The sequence below is a fragment of the Apteryx rowi genome, unplaced genomic scaffold, assembly GCF_003343035.1.
Source record: "Apteryx rowi isolate R43461 unplaced genomic scaffold, aptRow1 scaffold_630, whole genome shotgun sequence".
NCBI lineage: Eukaryota > Metazoa > Chordata > Aves > Apterygiformes > Apterygidae > Apteryx > Apteryx rowi.
In genome coordinates, this window is record NW_020450906.1 from 418,969 (window position 1) to 444,031 (window position 25,063).

The 25,063-nt window shown below is 39.2% G+C and overlaps 1 protein-coding gene across 1 annotated transcript in view; it reads left to right on the plus strand.

The window, feature by feature from the left end:
• Window positions 1–8,011: 8,011 nt before the first annotated feature.
• Window positions 8,012–25,063, plus strand: part of NETO1 (neuropilin and tolloid like 1) — a 65,671-nt gene continuing 48,619 nt past the window's right edge. The window contains exons 1-4 of the mRNA XM_026084206.1: window positions 8,012–8,501; window positions 12,133–12,186; window positions 13,747–13,884; window positions 22,309–22,557. Coding sequence (XP_025939991.1) covers window positions 8,474–8,501; window positions 12,133–12,186; window positions 13,747–13,884; window positions 22,309–22,557 — 469 coding nt within the window. The 5' untranslated portion in view covers window positions 8,012–8,473. The remainder of the gene's footprint in view (window positions 8,502–12,132; window positions 12,187–13,746; window positions 13,885–22,308; window positions 22,558–25,063) is intronic.

The following is a 25,063-nucleotide window of genomic DNA, read 5'->3' on the forward strand; positions in this document are numbered from 1 at the left end:
AGGCAAAGCTAGAATGAGATGGCTCAGAGGTAAGCACAAATGAGTCAGCTAATAGCTAAAAAGTTACTGAAACATGGATATGCAGTGGTGAATAGACCACTATATCTGTATATTGTGACAGGGTCTCAATGGCATCAGTCATTAGGCTATAATTCATTACCACAGTAGTTTTCTGCCTTTATTTCCAGAATTTTTCCATTCACACATGGCAGACCAGTAGACAAATTAAGGCTCTGTTGTAGTATTTGCACGTAACTAGTTAAAGATGATATATGAGAATTTTTCTTTTCCCCTGTGTCTAAAGGGAATTTTGCCCTACAGAAGGGCAACAGGTAGTAGGCGCAGAACTGTCGCGCTTCCACCAGCAGAAGGTTCCTGTTGTTCATCAGCATATGCTGTCGGCTGTCTATGGACACTTTAATCCCCCTAAGGAGTGTGCAGTCACTAGCTTTTAGTGAGAAATCCATGCTACAGTTTCCATTTTACTTCTCCCYTTTGGAGCCTTATGATTTTATCAGATACTTTTCTTTTGCATTAACATTTTCCACAGCTGGTATCATATGGAGAGGATTCTTTTACCCCCACCACACCCCTCCTTTTCTTTAGGTTGAGCAAAATTTCTGCAAGGACTCGTTCTAATTTATGTAAATATGGAAATGAAGTTTTCCAATATTTTCTGCTTTGTATGGGTGTTCATACTTGAATTGGCATTGTTCAAAAGAGATGAAGTTAGAAAACTTGAAGTTGACTTATATCTACTTTTCATTGCACAAGACAAAGCAGTATTCTATTAATGAATAACATTAATTCCAAAATTTTGCATATGCATTTTAGTATGTTTATGCATATATGTAGCATTTGATTTTAGGGTGGTTTAGAAATTTGAAATATACTTTAGGATATATAAATGAAAGATGTCCTAGAGATTTTACAGGTTTGGAAAACTCATGAACTTTTGCTTGTGTAAATATGAATCATAGAGGAACTTATTTTTAAATCTTGAAAATAATCCTTTAAGTGGGAAAATATGTAGGTACAAAAGTGTTTTGAATCATCCTGAATCATTATTTGATTCTTTTAATACCTCATATTATGCTTGAAACTAACATAGTTTTCCCTAGTAATAATTAGTAGGTTTAATAATAAAGTAATTACAGAAAGACTGTTAAAATATTTATCATTAATATATAACAGGGTATTTATAATTTATTACTTATTAATAAATATCAGAAGGCTTTAATTCTTGAAGGCATTTGCCCAACAAAACATTGTGATGGAAATACACAAAATAGAGTTGTATTATATGTTACAATCGAATTTAATTAGATATACGAATGATTGGTTGTGTGATTTTCAGGATTAAAGGGTATCCCTTAACTGTGGAGTAAAGATCCAAATCTTCCATGTCAAACATGAGCTAGTCATTGTTACGTGGTCCCAAAATTTAGTAAAGCTTTGTTACTGTGATATCGGTGATGGGGGTTATACTGATCTATGTAAGATATTTTAAAGTGCGTATAACATGTCTATTGTGTGGCAACTAGCAGGAAATTCTTTTCTAGAATAACTGCATGTAACAATTTTAAAATGTTTAAGTTTTCATTTTGTTGTGAGTTAAAGAGGCTTTATGAAGAGGAACAGATATATTTTAAATTTGATTTCAGCTTCTCCATTTCAGTTTTCAATTTTAAGTTAAGCATATCCCGATGATTTATCTTGCACAGTTGTCTTCAAAATCTTAGCCTGTGGTTCCTGATCCAGAATATAATTTCAGGAAGGGCTTGCCCTGACAGTCATGTACTCTTACAGTCGCTTCTCTGAAAATCGATTACTTGTCATTCTTTCTTGTTTTCTTTTTTTTTTTTTTTTTAATGTTAGTTATTTTGGCCAGCCCAATAATCACAGAATTCCTATTGGATGAATTGGAAAGGAGAACTTTCAATTATTTCTGCTTAGCAGCTTTATTCCAGGTTTTGCCAATAATAAGCATGGAATTTCAAGCATGGAATTACCTCAAATAGAAATATGCCTATTTTTAATTCATAAACTAATTCACCAACATGTGAATTACTAAAAAAAGGTATTCTGTACTATGAAATTCTGTTAATAATGACCCTCATTCTTTAAATGGTAAAACCAAAAAGTTCTTGAATCTCTTATTTAACTGTCAAATTTATCTCAGCCTCAAAAATGGAATCCTGGCTACCACTTTCACAAGTGTCGTTTGCACCAGAGAGGGTCGCTGCCAGTGATTCCCTAGATAAAGCAAAGACAACTGAGTGTGGTAAGTATTCTTCTCAATTCCTATATCATAAAGCAAATAATTTTTAATTCATTCCAGCTCAGAGTAAGACTAAAGCAGATGGGAGGAAAAAAAAGGTAAGCTTCCTGTAGAAATAGAAGTCTATTATCTCATTGAAGTCATGGAGTATTATGTACATCCAGTTAGGTTTTAGCAAATACTAGACTAATTATGAGTAACTCTGCAGAAAAAAAATAGCAGATTTTTTTTTTCTTTCTTTGTTTAAATGAAATTATCTGCTTCTGATATTTAAATGTTATCACACAGACCAGCTTGTAGAAGGGAAACATACTGCAATTTCAAAGAAAAGATTGTGGAAAGAAATGTTCTATACTTCTGCTTAGGATATTTAGCTGGAAGGGTGCAGAGCCAGAGGCCTCCTGCACTTACAGGGGAGAGTTCTGAGAAAGCCTGGAAAATGCATAATGACAGAATAGATTCCATTTTAAGGAACCAAAATATGCCGATATCTTGACATCAAACAGGGGCCAGTGCCTCTATAAATTCTACTTCTCAGTAGGTGTTTCATCATAAAAAGAGCAGAATCTGTTTCAGTTTTCATTGTTTCGGCTTCTAGCTCAGCTGAAAGAAATATTGGATATGTCCATGTTAATAAGTAGGTCAGTGCAAAAGGAACTTGTCTGGAAGGCAAAATGATTGGTACTGAGATCCCCACACCTTCTTTATATGTCTTTTGGTAGGATTTACTTAGTATTGGCTTTAGTCGAGTCCTGAGGACTGCATGCTCTTTAGAAGCTGGAAAACAAACTCTGCTCCTTGGAGCACATCTTCAGTTTAGTTTCATCCAGAAGTAATCCTGCTCAGGCACCTCCAACACTGCTCCAGTGGGCAGTAAGTGGGGACAATTGGGCGATTCACTTAAACACACTGCTGATCTAAATTAAAGCACTAGCGTAGAGGTGCTGACTGGCTTGCTGATGCATTTTAGTGTTTCCAAATGTCACGCTGTGCATAGCTGTATTATTTTGGGCCTGTAGTTTAGATTTGCTACATTGTGACAACAAAACCTTTCACAAGGAGAGTATGACAAAAAGTGTGTCTGTGATTAAATACTTTAGCACAGAATTCACACTGTTGATTTTTCTTTTTCTTTTTTTTTTTTAACGTAGATAAGTGACCTATCATTCTGTTCTTTCTTCTTTCCCACCCTGAAATGGGTGGATTGCTGTTTTTAAAACAGTAAGCCAATATGTGCTCTGTTTTGGAACTTGGCTGCTTCTGCAGTTCAAGGAGTCTGTCCATGGGAATGTGGGAGTACTCATGGTTGCTTTGAATCCTTTGAGTCTTTTATCTGCGTGAAGAGGTGTTAATCCACTTGCTTAAGGGGCATAGATAGATCAGTTGTCAAAGGGACACTAAGGGTACTGTAAGACTATCTGGAAGGCCAAGCAAAAGTATAAATGCTGGACAAATTCTGACTAGAAATAAGAAACATTTTAATGGAGAAAGTAAATAGTTACTGGGTTACAATTTACCAAGGCTTTCCCCACACTGGGAATTTTTTAACTGAGATGGAATAGCTTTCCAAAAGATGTCTTCTGATTGAAGGAGGAGAAAATACAGCTGTATCCTAAGGTCTCTATTACAAAGGAATGCAAACTAGGAATTCCTTTAGAATATAATCTCTGAAATTAAGCTGCTCATCATATTGTCTAATTCTATTGTAGGTTGCAAATCAAAGCAAACTAATTCTATCCTGATTTTTCATAAAGATTTTTTTCTTCCTTATCAAAACCAGGAATCTCTTCCCCTTCCTTCTCTTTCTTCCCCTGATATTTACTTATATAATTTATCATTACAAACACAAAGATTGGCTACTGAAAGGGGAAAGCAAGGCAGAAATCTTTCTTTTATTTTTATCTTTTATTTTTTGCCTTGGGTCTGCGACACTGGTTTAACACTGTCCAGGAAGCAAAAACTTTTCTTCTGTCCTTTTAAGAAAAATGTCCAGTCCTTCACTTACTTCTTGATGAGAAACTGTCCCTACAAAACTATCAGAAATATTTTCATAGTTGTTCATCTTTTTTCATTTTGTAAATCTCAACTTGAAAATGTTTAAATTGGTCTTCAATGGCTTGGTCTCCCTTCTGCCATGCTAACCATCCTCAGGCTTGTCTTAGGTTAGCCTAGAGATGTTAGACCACAAGAAGAAAGCATTCCATATCTTGCTGAGTGAAATCTTCTGCCTCCAAACAAACTCCCATCAAAATCAGGAGAAAGCTTGATGCTAATGTGAAAGAGAAAGGCTGACAGAATGTACTATACAAGGGGATTACCATGTAATGGTTGGTTAAAACTACAAAGAATAACACTGAGATATGTACTGAATCATGAAACATAACTCTTTTGGGTGTTTTGCTTATAAAAAATAAAAAAAGATTTCAGCTGACATCCAGTAAAGAACTAATAAGATGAAAAGTACATTTCTAATCTGCAAATGAAGCTGTAGTTCCATGTAATGAAACAAGGCTGAATCTTAATGTTCTTACTCTAGGAAAAATGCAAAACTTAAAAAAAAAGCACACACACAGACTTTAATATGATTTAAAAGACAATAGGAGCTTTACCAAATAACATTCAAAGGATTCCAAACAATACCTAGTTGTCCTTTAAGAAAATTGTTTATGGTCACTATTCTGTTCCAGCCAAAAAACCTTCTCTAAACATTTTATATTATATTAAAAGTGAATCCCTTTCTCCCTTTTTTAGTCTGCTGCCTTGTAGAAATGCAAGAGTATGGTTATTGTCTTATTAAAGATACAAAAATACATACTAAGTACATAAACATTCACCTGCATAAAACCTGTCTACTGAAACGTACATGCTGGTTGTGAGTTACTACCTTTTCAGAAGGAGTAATTACAAAAACTCACATAAACACAGGTTTTGCAACAAAATGAGACATAAAAAAAGGTGAAGATTGTAGTAGTTGTATGAGGTTGAATATTTCTGACCCTCTACAAGAAGTCTATTGAGGTAGAAACTCATTTGGACCAACCTCTAACTGACAAGCACTGTGTGCTTGCTTATAAACCCATTTGAACAAACTTACTGCTTTTAGCATCCAGCTATGTAGATCCTGAGATATCCCCTTAAGGTCTCATTAACAAAACAGGCAGTGGTCACCATGGCTGCTCCTCAGCTATTTTGTGAATGTCTCACTCTGTAGTGAGAGTGTGCGCTTATATTTTGGCATGTTTCAAATATACTTGCTACACATGCTATTTGTCAATACCATTGCAACGGTGTCCTTATTATAAGCAGTGCCAATCAAAATAGAACAAAGATCTTTTAAGATGAAAACACCCTATTTCAGAAGAGGAAAGATGAGGAAGCTTACTGTTGCATGATGTGACACAGCATATTTTCCCAGAACAGCAAAATCAGCTGTTTTATGCCTACTTGTCCTATAACCTTTTAAAGTAACTATAACTTGAAACTTAGCCATGTGAATGTCTGCATCCTCTTGCAGGAGAAACATCTGATTGTCTAGAAATACTCTTATGACTGTTTTCACCACTACCCTTTTCCAGTTGCTCTACTGTCGCTTGAATAAGGGAGGCTCTGCACACCTGTATTATAGAAGTAGATCCTATGGATAAATCAGGTGATTTTCAATTACTGCACAAATAAGGTTCTTTTACTGGAGGCGGGAAGGAGTAGGGAAGGTCAGAGGAAGTGCTGAGAGTGTTGGAAAGCGGAGTGGGACAGTTTATTAAGATTAACAGCTGCAGTCTTGGTGCTGCTAATGGCAAGATAGATGACACAAAACATAGATGAATCCTTTCACGGAGTCTTGTTTCCTCTATATTCCTTATTAGAAAGAGTTTACTGTAGAGCCCTGTAGCTGCATCTTGTGCCCTTGTCACCCAGCAGGATTTTTAAATGCTCAAAGACAGGCTGGCTGGACTGATGGCTGGATGGATAACTGGATGCATGAATTCTGCTAGCCAAGTTCACCTCACATTTATCTTAATGTGCGTGTCGCTATTGCTGACTGTCTGAATTCCTAAGTATCAATGGAAGATACTTCCTTGATTTCAGAGTACAGAGCAGACAGACAATCCACAGGCTAAAAAGAAAAATCAAGGTTCTTTGTTAAAACACCGTGATTTACTGAAAAACCGAGGCTTTTCTCACCTGTCCCCTTCCGGATTAGCAGTTGCACGATGCCCCGCTGCCCCGAGGGGAGGAGAGACACCTGCCTCGCTAAAACGCTGCCCTGCAGACAACAGGTCGCCCGAGCAGGGTCTTGCCCTCCAGGTAAGCGGCAGCCCCGTGCGGAGGCGCCCGCGCAGGCTCTGGGCCGCGGCGGCGGCGGGGGAGGCGGCGGCAGCCCGGCTCCGCGGGCGCGCACGCCTGCAAGCGCCGGCGGGCGCCGCCCGGCCCGGGGCTCGCCCTCCCGTTACCTCTGCTCCTCACAGGTGGGTCCGGGATTGCATTTCGGTTTTATTTTTTTTGCAGCCCTTCCCTCCCCGCCGCCCGCCTTGTCCGCCGCCCGCCGTGCCCGTCCCCCGGCCGTGCAGTCGCACTTTTCTCTTCGCAGACGGCCGGAGCAGCAGGTGCGCGGAGCGGGGCGGCCCCGCCGCGGAGGCGCCGGGGAAGGGGCTGGGGGTGCGCCTGCCCCCGCTGCCCCGCAGCACGTCCCGGGGGGATCCCGTCCCCTCGCGCTTGGGCGGCGCGGGTCTTCCCTGTCCCTGTCCCTCGCCCTCCCTTCCTGTCGCCGCCGCCCCCCGCGGCCCGGGCGGGCGAGGGGCGCCCGCGGCGCTGCGGGCGGCAGCTCCCGGCTGCCGCGGGCCTGCAGGCGAGAGGGCAGGCGAGGAAGGGACGCTGCCCTCCTCTCCCTCTCCTTCTCCCTCTCCTCGATCATTTCAGCTCTTCCCACTACTCTTCTTCCTATTTTTTGCCCTACTCTTTCTCATCCCCCCTCCACCAGCCCTCCGCAGCCTCCTCAAAGGATGGGTGTTTGGGGTGAGATGTAGCGGGGGGGTATAAACCTGGAGAGGGGAGGGAACGGGAGAGATTTTGCCGTCGTCTCTGGGCTGATTGGAAGAGGCAATCCTTGTATCTGCGGCCGGAGGATTAACAGCTAAACTTTTATTGCTCCCTTTTGCGTSTGTGTGCCTGTGTGTGCGTGTGTGCGTGGAGAAGTCTCCACTCAAAGGGGGATATCTTCTCTGCTTCCTTTTGACAGGTGCAGTTCAAGGGGCAACCCACGAGCGTTTTGTCTAGTCCGTAAACTGATCAGGGGAGGGCAAAAAATCCCTCTCCTCTCACTCTTCCTTTCCCAGTTTTGAAATCATTCTTTCCCCACCACCGCCGCCCGCCCGTCCTTCCCCTGCGCTGAATGAATGGAAGAGTCTCCAGGGCTTGTTTCTGCTCCTCGCCCTGGACTGGAGGAGTGAGGGGACAGCTCTCTACCCTCATCCATCTCTATTTCGCTTCATCCATTCCCGAGAGGATTTGAGACGGTGCAATGTGTTTTTAGCCTCTTGCCGCGGCTACCGCTTAATACTATGCAACACGCAGGGAGAGGGTTTTGTAAAATGGATTTGCTCGTTTTTAAAGGATTTCTTCTCTAATAAGGATCGCATTGCACACAAATATGACTAAATCCCCTATCTGGTAAATCTTTCTCCCCTCCTCTTTGGGTTCCCTCCCGCCCGCCCCCACCCCTTCAGAGAAGCAAGCACAGGGAGCTGATGACGGACCCATTAATCCCTTCTTCAATGCATCAAAAGAAGCCGAAGGGCTGGAAGTCGCTGGGCTCGGAGTCCTGCAGGAAATGCTTCCATCTGCTTTTGGTTTTGTATGAAACTGGTGACTAGGGGCTCGGCTCGCCCCGCCGCCGCCGCCCGTCGGCGCCTGGATGCGCGGGCCGCCGCCGCCGCCGCCGTGCCCGCCGCGATGCAATGCTCACGGTGGTGAGGATGGTAGCCCGGGTGTGATGTGGTTGAGCCGGCGGTGATTATTTGAAGGCGGCGAGGGAGAGCGAGCGAGAGGAAGGGCTGCTCCGCTCTGCTGTGTGTGGGCTTTAGGATTTTTTTTTTCTTCTTCTTTTCCTACTTCTATCCTCTCCCCGCCGCTGGAAGCCCTCCCGTGTCTAAATGGAATTAGTGGAGACCGAAGCCCCTTGTGTAAGGAACAGACATGACCCATGGGCGCAGCTTCTTTCACAGTGAGTATCTCCCCCTCTTGCCATCCCCTCCGGCTTTGCTCTGCTTCCGCGCACGGCGGGGGGATACCTTGTGCTGTCTCCGCAACTTGGATAACGGGACGCCCAGACCTGCATGGCGTAGGGGTAAACTTTCTCCCCCCTCTCCATCCCCACCACTGTGCGGTGCAGCAGAGGGAGGTCGGTAGCTGGAGTTTGCACGGTGATAAGGGGCGGGGAGTGGTCCGTGTTTGTGCAGGCTGCAGGCTTTCGCCTGGGCGCTATGTGTCTAATGGCTTTGGAAGTGACGGGTGGGGGGAGGGGGACACGACTCCCCTCGCTTTTCGCGACGGTGCGGTGTAGCCGCAGGCGGGACTCGAACCGGCGGCACCCCGGCGCGGGCCGGGAACGCGGGGCTGCGCCGAGTGCCGCGGCGGGGGCGGCCAACCCGGATGGGGTTCCCGGCGCGGCTGCGGGCCGCTGCGCGCACCAGCCGCGGCGCCCCCGCTAGCGGGCTTCGGGATGGGGGCGGCCCCCTCGGGAAAAATCCTCCGGGAGCAGGAGGGAGGCACCGAAATAAATGTATTATTCGACGACGATCCCCAGGGGCCTCAGGCTGCCTGCATGCAACTATGTCCCCCCGCCCCAATTCTGCATAGCGTCCACCCCCTTGAAGAGGCTTGGGCGGGCACAGTTCCCTTCAGCACCTTTCTGTATGCCCAGACCTGTAAAACAGCAACGCCGTGGTGGTAATGTTTTCCAACAACTCTTCGCCGGGTTAAACCACATCCAGGCCAAACCATAGCCTCCAGAAGCTGCCTGGCCAAGAGAGAGACCTTTTAATGTATGGCTTGCAATGGAAAAATGCAGAGATCCCCACAGATGTGTCATAAGAGTGGTACTAGAAAGCATGATTATAACTAGACTGATGATTAGGAGAGAAACAGGGAGGAGGAAGGCAGAGAGTGCAACAAGAAATTTGGTGGAAACGACTTTGAAATAGTTCCCAAAACCAGGTAACGCCAATATTGTTGTTCTATCGTCAGAGGTTCCTGAGTGACAGTGCCTGAGTAAAGACTACACGATTGAGCTCCTGGGGTTCTTTTTTTCTTTTCCTGTGGTTTGAGATGAAAAAGGAGAGGGGTCATAGAATAAACGGGATTGTCTTGAAACTTGAATGAAACATGTTGTGTTATCTTTTCCCATAAAGCCCATAATTTTAATTACTTTCTGGCAATATACGTGTTTTGGTAATGATGGTTTTAATGACGCTAAATCAAGTGGCGCGCTCTCACTCTCTTTTTTAATATGGGAGAAGTATCTCACTCTGTGTACCCAAATGTCTTTGATATATCAAGAAAAAACTCAGAGTATTTTAGTTTCTTCTTGTCTATTACATTTTATTTTCAAAATTATTTCAGCTCCTAATTAGTAATGAATACTGGCATGATGATGTTTAAGTAGAGCTCCTTGCTTTGGAGCGACATGGCTCTGTGACTTGGAAGCATTATTTCCAGTGGCTGTGACTGAAATTGAAATGACCTATGTTTTTTTTTTTTATCATCTTTGCAATAATATTCTGGTGACTTGAACAACTTTATTTCTCTGAACTTCAGTTTTTCCATATAGAAAAAGAGGGAAGAGATAATACTTAAAGGTGCTTGAAAGGAATCTATAAGAATAAGGTATGAGTTCTTATTAACTGCCTAATAAGAAATGTCTCTGACTTAGCCATGAGTTTACTTAGCTGTTGTGTCTCCTATTCTAGCTCCCATAAATTAGTGGGAAGAAAGAATGCCTGCAGCTGGCTCCATAGTCTAACACTTTACACTACTGAGAAATTTAATTTTGGCTGGTGAGGATTATAGGCATAGATGCAAAATGTTCGCTGTAGGAAACACAGCTAAGTAAATGAGCAACTTAGTAAACAGGCAAATCCTTCATTGCCTTCAGATTCTGACATAGCCGAAGGGTGGAGTCCTAGCTAGCACGCATTTCCAGAATCCATCTCTGAGGAGAGTGAGGGCATGAATGGTTGGGTAACATCCAGATCTGAGTAGCAGATGTAATGTTCTCGCTGAATGCACATGACACAGAAGAGTTTTTAACTACCTGCTCTGCCAGCAACCATCTCTGTTAGCCGGGGATTCAAAAGGCACAGGGGTGGTGAGCCTGACCAAGAAACAGTGAGCATGCTGCCAAGTCTTCATTTTCCCAGCCTTTCAACCTTTCCCTGTTTAATAAGGTAGCCATCCTCCATGTCTGAAACTGTCTGTCACATGGGAAGAGTCAAAGGCATCAAAATATAGATCTCAATGCCATTAGAATACTGGAAATATGGAGAAATTGGCCTTCTTCATGGTTAAAATTGCACACAATTTGCAGTATAAAATATGAAAATGATGCAACACCATCTGAGAAGGGACTATTTGGGCAGCTGGTTACTAGCCTGTGATGCCTTTTGGTGTCTCTTGGGGGTAGGAAGAGGAAAGTATGCCATTCAATTATATTTGTTAAAGACCACAAGTCTATTAATTCCTCATAGTCAACACTACAAATGGCAACCCATCGATCCGAAGTAATCAGGATAAACATGCAAGTTCATCTGTACTTTAGCTTGAGTGAGGTCTGGGCACTATGTCCAGGCTGAATGCCAAACTTGCTGGGGTCAGAAACCCTCAGCACTCCAGGAACTGATGGATCTGTTCTCTTCTGCTCTTACTAGCCCACTTTCTTCAACAGCTGAGCAAGATATAGGTAATGAGAAAACACTACCCTCAGTAGATGGTTTCTTCATCAGATAGATAGCTAGTGACCAAGATGTTTTCTGCCTTGCTCTTCCAAAGCAAACTCACTACTAGTGGCCTAAGCATGTCTCTCTCAGCCTTTTTCCAGTCAAGATTTCATATTCTGTAACTCCTAGGAACTCAGGAATTAGGCTGGAGAGCTTGAAGTCAAACTAAGAAAGACCACATTTATTCTCAACAGGCACAGATGTCCTGTCATGGTTGGAGATAGGAAATTTTTATTTGTAAAACAGGCTGCAGATTCATTGCAGCATAAAACAACAGGCTCTGAGAGAGTCACACAAACTAGATTAATGGGACTGTTAAGCACATACAATAATTTATTTCACTGGGAATTTGCAAATGTCTTGATGGATGTGAAGAACTCAACCCCTCATTTCTTTCATAGTCACAATATCCATTTTCAAATTTTAATATGCCACAGTAAGAAAGATTACTGGCACTGAAGCTTAGCAGGCTTTTGTCTCCCTCTGTTAGAAGCAACCACTATTTTTTTATTATTATTAATTATTATTTTATTATTATGATTACATAAATATTGGTTAAATGTTTTGCTCTAATATTTAGAAAGGAAAAAAATGGAGGGAAACACCAATGCTTGGGGATTTTTTATTTTAACCAAGATCTGCTCTTTATTGGGATACATTTACAAAGAAAAATCCTTCCATGGGCAGATCACAGAGAGATGTGTTCATACAAGAAATTTAATTTAAAGATGCAAGTAAACATGAAACATTGTTTTTGTGCAGTAATTCTATTAAACTTGTATTCTTCTGAGATAGATGTTTACAGTTGTTTGATTGCAGACACTAGCACACTGTGATATCCAATTTATTTTTCTCTTTCAGTTGTAGCAAGTCTAATCATCCTACATTTGTCTGGGGCAACCAAAAAAGGAACAGGTATGTAGACTTCAGACATTATTTCAAACATTACGTTAGAGTTTAAAGTATGGATTTGAATTGTTAGTTTTTAATAGCACACCTACTTCCAGGGCCTGGCTTTTGTTCATTTGTTTTTAGTATTAGTGTGCCTGTGGACTGATAAAAATCCAATGGTACTCGTCTTAACAAGTGGGTAGTCTGATCCTTGGTTAGGTTTAATTAAAGACACAGGTACATATAGATTGGGAATTGAAATAGCTGGCTTTTAGAAGCCTTTGCTTGTTGAAGCAGAATTCAAAATCTGGAATTAGGCATCCTAGCTCCTTGTGCAGGGTGAGGATAGGAGGAGATTCTTAAAAAACCTGGCTGCTAAGTGTGGCATGAGCCAAGCAGTGAGAGATGCTGAGCCCAGAGGGTGTCTGAAGTTGTGTCTGAATTCATTTCGGGAAATCAGGAATTATCCTCAGCTCAGATACAAACAATGAAGAAAGAGAAATACTTGCAGGGTATAGGTCATATATCAGGTGGTTAAAATCATCCTTGGGAGGTGTCTGTCTTCCTCCATTGATTGATTTAAGGGGCCTCTAATGATTTGGTGCTAAAGGTCAGTAGCCTAAGTTAGGTGGAACAGTTCTTCTTAGACATAGATAGATTTTGAGCTTCCATTATACAGGAGCTTCCTGGGACACCTGTGTGAGGTCTAGAACCTGGAATCCTTCCTTGTAATACCTGCCTAGTTTTTTTTTTCTCCCTAAAACTGATCAGATTATAGCAGCACCCATCTTATTATAGCCTAACTATTAAAGCATGACACCCAGGAAGTGATTCTTCCCTTTCTTCAGCCTTTATCTCCAGGCTCTGTGTCAATGTGCAGAAAGGGGTGCAAGAGTTTCAGGGCTAGGAAGAAAGCAAACGAGCGACTGACTGCTCTCTAATGATTAGCCTAGGAGAAGGGAAGTTCTGGACTCTGGTTCCTGGCCCCAGAGCTATTTATACATTTTTGCAGCAAACAGCAAGTTAAAAATAAAGATAATCTTAGAACCAGAATCCAGAAATTCCCTCCATCCATCTCTGTCAGGTGGATGTAGAGCCAAGCTGCTGTGGATTAAAAACAATTTGTATATTCTATCTGAATTCCACATGTTTTTTCCCTGATTCCATGACTCTGACATTTTTCTGCCCACGGCATATAGCTTGCTGATAGGGCACATGCTCGAGTCTTTTGAGACATATAAATGCAAAAGTGGTGTCTCCCATTTCTTGAGCAGGTGCTTTCCCCACAGGGTATTATTTCAAAAGCAATATAAACGTGTCTTCCCCTAGACATCCAAGCCCCTTTGATCCTCTGAAATCAATCGTGAATGAAAAGATATTTTGAGTAAGAATTAGATATTTTTTAACCCCTAAAGGACAGCTTCGTTTTCCCCAAGTCAGTGGTGATACTCTTCGTCTTAACAGGAAAAAACCTTATGCCACTAGCAGAAGGGACTGTTTTAACCTGCAAGAGTGTTCTAAGTGTCAGAGAGACATAATAATTTATGAGCTAATTATATAACGTTTAATGTGATCGTTTTACAGAAAAGCAAACTACTTCCGAAGGACAGAAACCAGTGCAGTGTGGAACTTGGACAAAATATGCAGAAGGAGGAATCTTCACTTCTCCCAATTATCCCAACAAGTATCCTCCTGACAGAGAGTGTGTCTACATTATAGAAGGTGACCAGCCAAAGAATCTCAATAACTCAATAATCTCAGCAACTGTTTCAAAAAACAATGATGTCTTTCATTTCACCATATCTGAACAGTGGGTAAAGCCTATATGATTATGATAAATATTTCTAAGAAACAAGATTCAGGGAAGCTATACCACAGCACTTAAATTATTACTTTTTGGGAAAAAAATCTTTAGAAGGTACATTCATAAATCAGTTCAGGTGGTAAGTATGGATGAGTCAGTCAGTAATAAACACAGTATAATTAATTTCAGTATATCTGGAAAATGGGTAGAACCTAAAATGCAGTAGCATGATGCTTTCAAAGAAAGAATGTTTAAAAATGAGTAAAGAGAGTAAACACAAGAAAGTTAAATGCTTTTGACTTCTCATATAGGTTTTTTAAGTTTATCACAAGTGAATCAAGGAAGACAAGTATAGCTAGACAAAATACAATAAAGAAGGTCATACCAAAAACAACAATATAGTAAGAGTAAAAATTATTTTCAGCCCAATAGTTCATGAGAAATGAAAACAAATAAAGCAAACAGAAAAGAACAAATATTAATATCAATCAGCTGTAAGACACAATTTTTAAAGAACAGATAATTGCAGTATGAAAGTGATGTATGAAAGGCCGGAGGTATATTACAAGCAAGTTACATGGTTTCTTTTCATGAGTCTTAGCACAATGGATATAGAAGAGATACCTGTAAAAATGAATCTGTGAAAGGTAATAAAGATTAGATCCTGTTAGAGCTTAGTAACAGAAAAGATGCAGAAACAGAACGGTAAGGCATTGGGACCAAAAAGATTCATGCATGAATTAGGAATACGTGCAAATGTAACACTGATGATTGCGCTATCCATAGTTAGTTGGATGGAATTATTAGCTACAAATGAGGGAAACAGGGAATTATAGAAATATTTACTTTATTAAAGATACAGATAGTTCCAAGAGAGATTTTCAAAGGTGCATGGTTAATTCAAATGAAACTAGCTGCTTTAGAAAACCCCACTAGGCATTTTTAGAAACTTCTCTGTCTTTCCAAATATAGCCCCAAATTACTAATAGAAATATATTATTTCATAACAATCTTCCAGAGAAATGATGAGTGGTAAATATTGTTTCTATTCTTTAGGAAAAAACACCATAGCAAAATGTCTGAGGTAATTACGGATCTCTGAATTATACTTTAGAGCTAGATAAACTGGCTGAAATCACAAGTAAAGATGTGATTATAAAAAACTGAATCAAACAAGCCTTTTAAGGAAAAATTTATGCTTGTCCAATCTTCCAGAACTCTTCCTGCTTGAGACTGGAATTTAAGCAGTTGTATGATAAGCATTTAAATTCCTTCATGGTTTAGAAATTTGTTTAAAACAAAATAAAACCAAAATAAATACTAAATATTTAGGTTCAATATGTACTATTTAGTGTTCCATTTTTGTTACATTTATGTTCCTAGACCCAGGTCTTCTTGCATACAAATTATCTTTCTAACAGTTCTGTGAAACTGGGAAGAAATATTTTATGTTATGGGCTATTTTATGTTCAGGGCACTGAGGTAGAGAGACATGCTTTATCTTTAAAGAGCAAGGCTATGGAAGAAATGAAATATGACTCTTTTTGTAAACCCTAATCCAGTATCTTAAGCCATAAGGTGATCCTTCTCTTAGTAAGAAGGTGCCTGAAAGACCTTTATTGTAAAGATATTTGTCTTTATTATATTAATTAACTACTTACAAAAAGATAGTTATTAAGCTGAAAGGTGGCAAAATATTGATGTTGGAATATTGAAAGATTAATTTAGAAGAGACTGATTTAGCTCGAAGCAGAAACGTCTAGGGACAATTTAAGAAGAAATGATTTAATAAAACAGGTTGTATGAAGAAGATGATATTCCATGTTGACAAGTGCAGAGTAATGTGTAGTATGAAGAATAATCTGAATTCCACAGACATCCTGTTATATTTTAAGAAAACTGGTAAAAGTCAATGAGACGAAAAATAGTTCCAGATAATTTTTTACAACACTGAAGTCTTCTGCTTCCTGTCCAAACATGGTGAAAAAATTTGGATCATACTTGTATATTTAAAACCTACCATGATGACAGTTATATCAGTAAATAATTTGGTTAGAATGATGCATGTTGCACAAGATTTTCAGCTCTGATCTCACTCTATCTATTTCTGTCTTCTAAAAAAGAATCAGGAATAGCTATTTCTGAAAAAAGCCACTAAAATAAATAGAGAATTACTAAGATGTCTGAATAACATTTTGGGGTAAGCATCTATAAAGTGGATAATCCTTGCTAATTTAGCATAGTGGATGCATAAACATCCACTACATTTTAGAGTAAGCCAGAAACATCTCTATATGCATCTTATTTCCTATATTTATTATTAAGATTCCAACACCCTTGGAATAACTTCTAGCTACTCTTGAATATCAAGTACCAGACTAGGGGGACTATCAATGTGATCCAAAATATCATTCATACGTTGCTATCTCCTGTTCATATTTTTAGAGTTCTGCATTCTAGGACCATGGGGTAGTGACAGCTGTGTGATGTGAGTTTAAATATGCATTTGGATCACCAGGTTCTTTTCTGCCTGCTTGCTTTCTTTCCTTCATTTTTTACTATCAAACATAATTTAGGCTGAATTATGATGGCTTCCCTCAAACACAATTCCTGCTGACTTTAACAGCCTTGAGTGAGGGCTCTGGTATGTAGTTTGTTGTAATAAAATTGAATTTCATCTCATGATATATATATATTTTTCCATATTGTAGCTCATCTTAAATATATGCAATCTTTTATCATTTCAAAAATACTTTGGTGAAGTAAAGGATCTGGCAAAAATTGCTGTGATCGTACACTGTGAGTCTCTATAAGAGAAGAGGATTTCTGATTGCAGAGGATTCTATCCTAGCAGTCAAAGGCATAAGCAGATCAAACAGCTAGAAGTTTCTTTTTCTTTCCTTTTTTTTCTTGTCTTTCTATTTTGGTAGTAATAATCATTAACCATTGGAACAACTAGAAATTTTGAAGTCCAGATTGGATGCCTTTCTAAAAGAAATCCTTTAGGTCATCCAGAAGTCATGGACTCAGTACAAAAATAATTAAGCTATAAAGGAGCTTCTGCTGAGTTCCATCTGTCTTTTGAAATGCGTTGTAAAGTTCTTCTTTTTCACCTTATTTGGCATATAGAAAATGTAGGAAATAGCTGAGCGTACACATTACATTCCCTTGTTGAGTCCAGTTTTACCCTTGGTTCACATATGCACATCTCTCACCTAGCAAAATTCACAGCTGCCAGAAACAACCACAGCCGCAGAAGCAACATTAGCCTTTGCCAGGCTGCAGAAAATTTGGCATGTGTGCTCCAAAGGGAAATTTGCATAGGAGAATTCATATGAGCAAAGTCTTTTGTTTGTGGAGTGGGATTGGGATGGCCATACTTGACACAATACATATCAGCAGTTGAGGAAAAAAAATCTGGAATCATATTACTTGCATGTTTCTATCAGGTTTTTAATAATTGAATACTTATTTATAAATATGGGCTAGGATTGCTTTATGGAGATATGAAATAAATGTCCCACTTTGCATGTTTGTGGATATTTAGACATAACTGTCTTGAAGGCCGTCCACATTCTTCTGAACATCATTAAACTCTCCTTGTTCCTAGAATGCCACAGGTGTTATCAAGTGGCCATGTATCATGGAACTAAGAATGTCTGCTAAAAGTTCATTTGTCTAAGGTATTTCATGGAAATTTTGGGGTTCAAAATGTGTTTATCAAAACAAAGAAAAGAATCCTCTTTTAAAGGAGTCCATAGGTGGCTTCCCTATCCACAATAGCCGAGTAACTTGAAATATCAAGGATTATTCAAAACTGTTAGTGATGTAGAAACTTGGATAGATGGGGGTAGGCGTTTAGTTCAATGTCTCATTTTCGGGCAGTCTGGTAAATTCAAACAGATTTTTTGCTTAACTTTAGCTGTCAGTTACACAGACTTAGAGGCTGATCAGAATTAAAACCTTAATTGTGTGCTTTTGCTGCAACTGTTCCTCTATTGCAAGCTGGAACTCAATGCCTTTTTTTTTTTTTTTTTCCAGTGAATGTAAAATCTCCAGACAGCACTTGTATAAGATAATTAGATCAAAAAGATGACAAGACATGCAACATTAAGTAGTCTTTCTATGGCATTAAACATCTTTGAAGAAAGATTATTGGAAGCTAAACATGAAAGATTTTTAAGATTTGAAGTAAAAGCGCTTTATGAGATAGCTTCAGTATATTTCATTTGGACTTTACAGCAACTTTTCCTGACATCCTGACATTGTAGCTACAGAAAAAGTTTGGAAGATACGAATGGAACTTACCTGTGAATGGGGATGCCAGAAATGATCACTCCATCCATCCCTTTTTGATTAGATGTTCAGTCCAGTTTGGAAGAAATGCATATTTTTTGTTCTTTTTTTCCCTCTGTAATTATACATTTATTAGTCATCATTCTGGGCTTGTTTTCCCTGTATTTCCACAAGTTTCACTGTGATCACAATTGCAGACACTTTGTTGCAGAAGAGCAAGTTGAGTGTCCGCAAGAAGTGTATTTGTATAATACTTTCTTAGCTTACTTTTAGTAAAGAAACCCTTCGCTAAAGTCAGAATATAACTACTAGAAGATATCTTATTTGCCAAAAGAAAGTTGAAGTGGGGATTTTGAATTGTGTGTTTTCATCCCCTACGGTCATTTCCAGGAAGATTTGAATCATTTTGTTTTTTACGTAGACTGTTGCAACCAAAACCTGTAACTTTTAGCTCTGAAGAGTAGAATAATACTTTAGCTCTAAATTTGTTCAATGAAGCAAGGAGGTGCACTTAAAAGCACATCATGAAATGCACCACACTGCAAGGGTGCACAGAGCTTGTATAGGATCCCTTCCTCCCCTTACCCAGTCTATTGTGATCCCCACAGTTCTCACAGTTCCAGAAGCACAAAGTCTTGCATTCCTTGTGAGACTTGGGGACCCCCCGCCCCAGCCCTTTGGGGACTAGCTTGCATAGCAAGCGGGAACACAGGCTGTGCCTATGCTAGTGCCTAAAACAGGTCAGGAATCGATCTCTGGCCTTGCGGCTGACTGGTATAACCACATGTATACAGCTAAATTTCTTTTACCTTCCCTGGCACAGAGTACACATCAAGACTTCTTATTGGGAATGGTCCTTGGCTGGTGCAAACCCCACATCATGTCTAAGAATATGTTTTGGCAGTTCTGATTGGCATGGGCCAAAATCATGCCAAGGGGGTCATTTTAATGAATAAGGAGTGTGAACAACCAGTAGTCCCGTCCCCAGGCTCACTCCCTGCCTCAGTTTATTTATCAATGGAGACCCAGCCCTAATGAATAGTTGATGCTCCATTCTTAAAGTGGAGCAGCCTCTGCACATGAGAGCTCAGGGGGAAAGCAGAAACCTCCTTGAGCACTCCTCAAGCTGATGTGATTCTCTCTGATTCTTTACCAAGCACTGAGCTTCACTAGGAAAAGCCCTGTCTTGACTTTGTTGAAAAATAAATAAAAGCAAGCAAACTACAGCCGTATTTTGATCCTAAAACTAGCTGGCAATGTAAGATTCCGAGTGCTGTATGAAGTATGTGAAAGTTGTTCAGTCTTTTTTCAGGCCATGTTTCCACTGATTCAATAGATCTTTACGCCTGGGTCTGTAGGCCTGATTCTCATTTACCCACAAAGACTCCTTTTATATTACACTAATCTATAATGGACTTTAAAGCTCATTTTCAAAATCAAAATCACATCAGATGAACTTGCTATAACTCAGAAAGGGGCCTTATGCCCATTTTTAACATGTGTTAAATAAATCTTGGATTCAGGGAAGGTCTGTTAAGCATTTGACTTAGGACCAGTGCTGATAAGCCTCCTCTTACTATGAAATGAAATAGTGAATTCCTAACATAGGAAGTTTAGTAAGAACAAACACGTTATGCTAACGGCATATATACAAGAACAATGGCAAAGGTCATTTTTGAAGCAGATATGTTTCTTTGTTGCCATGGAAAGCAGGGTAGCCATACACTGTGGTAAGATGCTATTCAACACTAACAATACCATCAGAATTTGTCCTCATGCTTAGTTTGTAACGCTAGAATAAAGTAGGTTTAGGTAGGTTAATAATGTTTTATTTGAATAGTGAGTATATAAGATGTTCAGAACTTAATGAGCATTTTTAAGATTACCTTAAGATTAAGCCTTGCTAGCTTGGAGTTTCTGACACCTGACTCTGCAGTCTCTAGATCAATGATGAGTAGTTCTCAACAAATCTTCTTAAACGGAATAAGAGCATGCAATATATGGTCTAGGGCTAACAGGTGCTCTCAGCTCCCCTAGCATTGCTTAGTTAAGTTTTTAATCAATATTTGTTATAAATATGTGACGTTAAGGGTAGAAATATCTGAACAAAATTAATCAATGATGTCTTCCAGTTATTCAATCTCTCACTGTAATCTAAAACATCCACTTTGGTCTTCAGACCTCACCCATGGTAGCATTGATAAGATCTTCTTTACAAACTTTATTCTCTCAATGTAATTTAGTAAAATTTTTTCACACTTGCAAAGTATTTTCATTTCTAGGAGCTGTATATTTTACGCATTTCTACATAAAGTTTTAGGTTTTGATTTTGCAGTTGAATTTGTATGGGCACAAAGATCACAATCTCAGTTTCCCATGAATTTGTTTAAATAGCAAAGGGTTAATAGTAGACACTCTCCTAACAGCAAATTTCTTCAAATTGATAGCAGTAGCTAAAGTTTCTTTTCTACTTTAAAATAAATATTTAAATAAATGAGTCACCCATTTATACTAATATTAAATATAAAGCTAGTAAAACAGATCTTTCTTCCAAGTCAGCCTGAATATGCTATTAATTCATTTCTTCAATGAGTCTCATAAAATGATATCACACTTGTTTACATGGTATAGTTGTAAATGGGATCTGACTGTGTGCTCTTATGTACAGATTGTAAGCTATACCTAATGTCTACTTATTTAGTTCATTCTAATTAGCCTGCCTTCTTAAGTAAGTAATGAGTTTATTCCAAAAATTTGCAGTTTAAAGCATTTCAAATTATACATATGATCTAGGTTTTGATTGCGCAGCAATGGCCTCTGATACTTTCTTTGTTATTCCTGACGAAAGAAATGAAAGGATACTGACTACATGAGTGGCAGTAGTTGCTATGTTAAGCTCACGCGCTAGGCTTGAAGTTTGGTCTTGCATGCTTTAATGTGACAAGAATGGTAATTCGGGCAAAGCTCGTAGTAATTCCAACCTCTTTCAATATGTGCAAAGCTAAGGACATGATCGCATGAGAGGCAGGGAATGCAGTGATACAGGAAACTCTTGCCTTAGTGGATGAGTCTATCAGGAAAAACGTGTATCCTACCATGATCCGGGGGCTGCACGCTGAAGGCACACATTTTTAGCTGTGGAAGGGATTAAGGATAGGGGCAGCACATCCCAGGGATGTTGCATGTTTTAAAATTTTTAGACAAAACTTTGTTGGTTTTTGTTTTCCTGTTTAACAAAAGGCCGTAGTTCCACCAATCATTTATTTCTCTTTGTACAGGGGATGCCAGGGCAATTATGCCCCTTTTGCTTTGTAAGAGACCATTGTGATCTCCACTGGCCTTAATATCTATCAATAAAGATTTTTTATGTCTAATTAAGTGATCACTTCAGAGTTTCTTCAACGTTTTCGGTAGAATACTGTATAATCCTTAGTTAGATAATTAATTTTGCTTCATTTTTATTTAGTTTTTTACATGACAATTTCCTGTACTTTTCTTCTGTTTCAAATGAAATGATAAATAATTCTGCTGTAGCATTTATACTCAGGCCTATTATTGACTTCAGTACATATAGGGACAAAATTTGTCCTTAATGTTATATTACAGTCCTGATCAGACATTTCTTCATCTTTGTGAGTACTAGGTAAAAAATATTCTGATTAACTTTCCCCCCCAAATATCTGAAAAGACTGGTTTTCCAGTTAAAGAAGATTCTTAAAGAGATTTTTCATTTGAACCAATTGTTCCTAAAACATATTTTTGCTTTACATTGTAGATAACTCTCCTAGTTTCCCTAAGAACTAGTATCGTGAACACTTATTTAAAGGAGAAGAATAGACAAGTAAGCTAATGGTGTAAAATCTATAAAGGCACAGATGTCATAATTGTCAAACATAGAAAGTATTGTTTTTAAGGAAAAATAGAAAATTGGAATATTTGATTCTGTTTAATTTTTGATATTTAATTTTATTTTTGATTTAATTCTATTTCAAGTTTGAAGGGTGTTGGTTCAGAAAATAATAATATCATTTTGTTTTCACCTCTAGCTGCCCCTAGACAATGTATTGAACTACACTTCGATGAAAAATATTCCATAGAGCCTTCCTGGGAGTGTAAATTTGACCATATTGAAGTACGCGATGGACCTTTTGGCTTTTCCCCAATCATTGGACGTTTCTGTGGACAGCAAAATCCACCTATGATAAAATCCAGTGGCAGATTCCTATGGATTAAATTTTTTGCTGATGGCGAGCTGGAATCTATGGGTTTTTCTGCTCGATATAATTTTACACCTGGTGAGTACAAAATTTTACACTTTTTGGAAGAAAAAGCTTAGCACAATAACTTTGCTAATGATGGATAATTCTGCTACTGAATAATACTTATAATAGGGACTATGTTTGATATTAAAGAAACTATTAAAAGATAGGAAAAAGATATAAGGTGTATATCTTTTGCATAAGAAATCAGGCTCATTCAAAGAAATTTTCAATACATTTCTGTCTAAGATGCATATATTCAGTGCATGCAGTTTTTAAAAGAATTGTTTTCAGTAGAATTCTATTATAGAAAATCATTCAAAATATTACATGGGAAGGTGTGTGGTTTGTGCTGGATTGCTGCACAGCTTTTCCTTCAAAATGATCGTTGATAAAGTATTCTAATAAAAAAATGTAATTATCTCAGAAAATTCTATCATTGCCTTTTCACTTCACCAGTCATTTGCCCGATTGAGGAGTGGAATAGTTCTCCCTTTCCAATAAAACAAACTATTGCATATATTGCCAGAGGAACCGTGAGGTTCAAATAGCAACATGGATTAAATATTTCTGAAAAAAGATGTAACATCTTAATTATAATCATACAGTTATTCCTTCTTTGTCAAATTTTTAATTTAATTCATTTAAAGTAAAACAAAACTCATAGTCATACTTCCAGTTAAATATTCCCCCCTCCCCTTCCTAGCAAGAGATTGCTGATCTTAAACTTCCTTTTTGGCTGCAGCTACACTACACTGCCCTGCACTGCTGGATTTGACGTAGTTCTGTACCTTCTTATGTATTGAGTGATGAGTCATACCTTAATATAGCTTGCTCTGAAGCACTGTAATTATTATGTAATTTTGTCAATTATGTACCTATTGTTTTAGTTAAATTGTTGTGTTACGTGGAACAATATTCTTTAGAATATTTGCTAAAATTAACTGGCCCCAAATTCTGCTTGCTTAATTATTCCGGTAGTATCACAGAAGATACCAGGACTACTTAAGTGTTCCTCTATGCAGCTTTATTTCTCTGATGCAAGGAAAATAGTTATAAAATTAGCCGGAGTAGTAGTGTTTTTTTTTGTTTTGTTTTGTTTTTTAAGTCAAGGATACTATTTTCCAGAGGGAAGGTATATTTTGAAGATTCAAACAGCAACAGAATTTCTGTGGAGAACAAGCCATTAATCTGCTAGCCAGACATACGTACCTGTTGTAAATGCAAAGACCATAGGTGAAATTTTACTATATACACACATACTTGTCTCTGAAAAGTGAGTTAAATTTTTATCTCTGTTACCAGAGCTCTGTTGGCTTCTATCATTTTCCTTCCCACCTCCCTCCAAAGTCCTTTGCTTTAGATTTCATGTCCTTGTTTCAGAGGGATATGTATAACGGTTGAAAAGATTGCTCACAGCACAGTCTGCAACTTGTTCTGTCTAAAAAACCCTCAAGTGAAAAACAATTTCAGGCACCATGTTTTATCCTCATTCCTCTTGTACTGATGTAAGGTGGATTTCTACACAAAGATCAATGCCGGTAAATTGCTGTAGCAGCATAAATTATTCCAGACTTCAGAAGGAATAGCTATCTCTTTTCTTTTCATAGCTTTCAAAATGAAGCTTTGCAAATGATAAACGAGTTTCTAGGAATATTGGCCAAAATGAGAATATGATTAACCTGGCAAGTGCAAAATAGCACTGCTGCCTCCCTGATCGCCAGTAACAGGATACAGTTTTCATTCTGTCTGAATTGCTTGACCAGTCCTTTATTATCCAGGCATGGGTTAATCTCTTGTCCAAATGTCTGCAGTGGAAGGAGTGACTGTCAACTCACCAAAAAAGATGACAACTTCCAAGAATGTATAAAACAGTAACATAGAGAGGAATTCAGTTGCCTCCAGAAATTATCACCTGAGCCATCTTAGCTCCATCTTGGGTAGTAACTACGCCTGCAACTACACTATTTACAAAGCAGGGATCACAAGAAAATTCTCAGCCAATCTCTCTTTAAAGAATCACAAGGATGTGATCACAAGCAAAGGCTCCAGGTGTCTAGGGTAGCCAAATGCCCAGGGAAGATGTGTTTTGGTGCCTCCACCTGTCAGCGGGCTCTGCTGACCCGCAGCCTGCATAGGCTTTCTGGTCTGACGGTGAGGACAAGAAGCGTGATGTTGAGAGCGTGTGGGAGGGGGTGTGCGGGGCAAGATTTAAAGAACTAAGTAAGTGAACTTGGCTAAGCTGAAGCTCTAGCCATTTATAATTATTTGAATGGAGAGGCAGGGAAAGAAATTATTTGCTATGTCCTCAGGGTGTACAAAACCAGCTAACTGGATGCGTTTGAAAAAAATATATCAGTTAGGCTATTTGGAAAAATGTTCCAATGAAGCTCTGTTATGGAAAGAGTCCTGTCACCTGAGGCATTTTAAAACTAGTTTGGATTAAGGCCTAAAAAAAGAAATTACCTGGAAGAGTCCTGGCTAAGGAATAGAGTAATATTTTTTGATTACTAGACCTTTTCTATATGCTAATTTGTTTGAC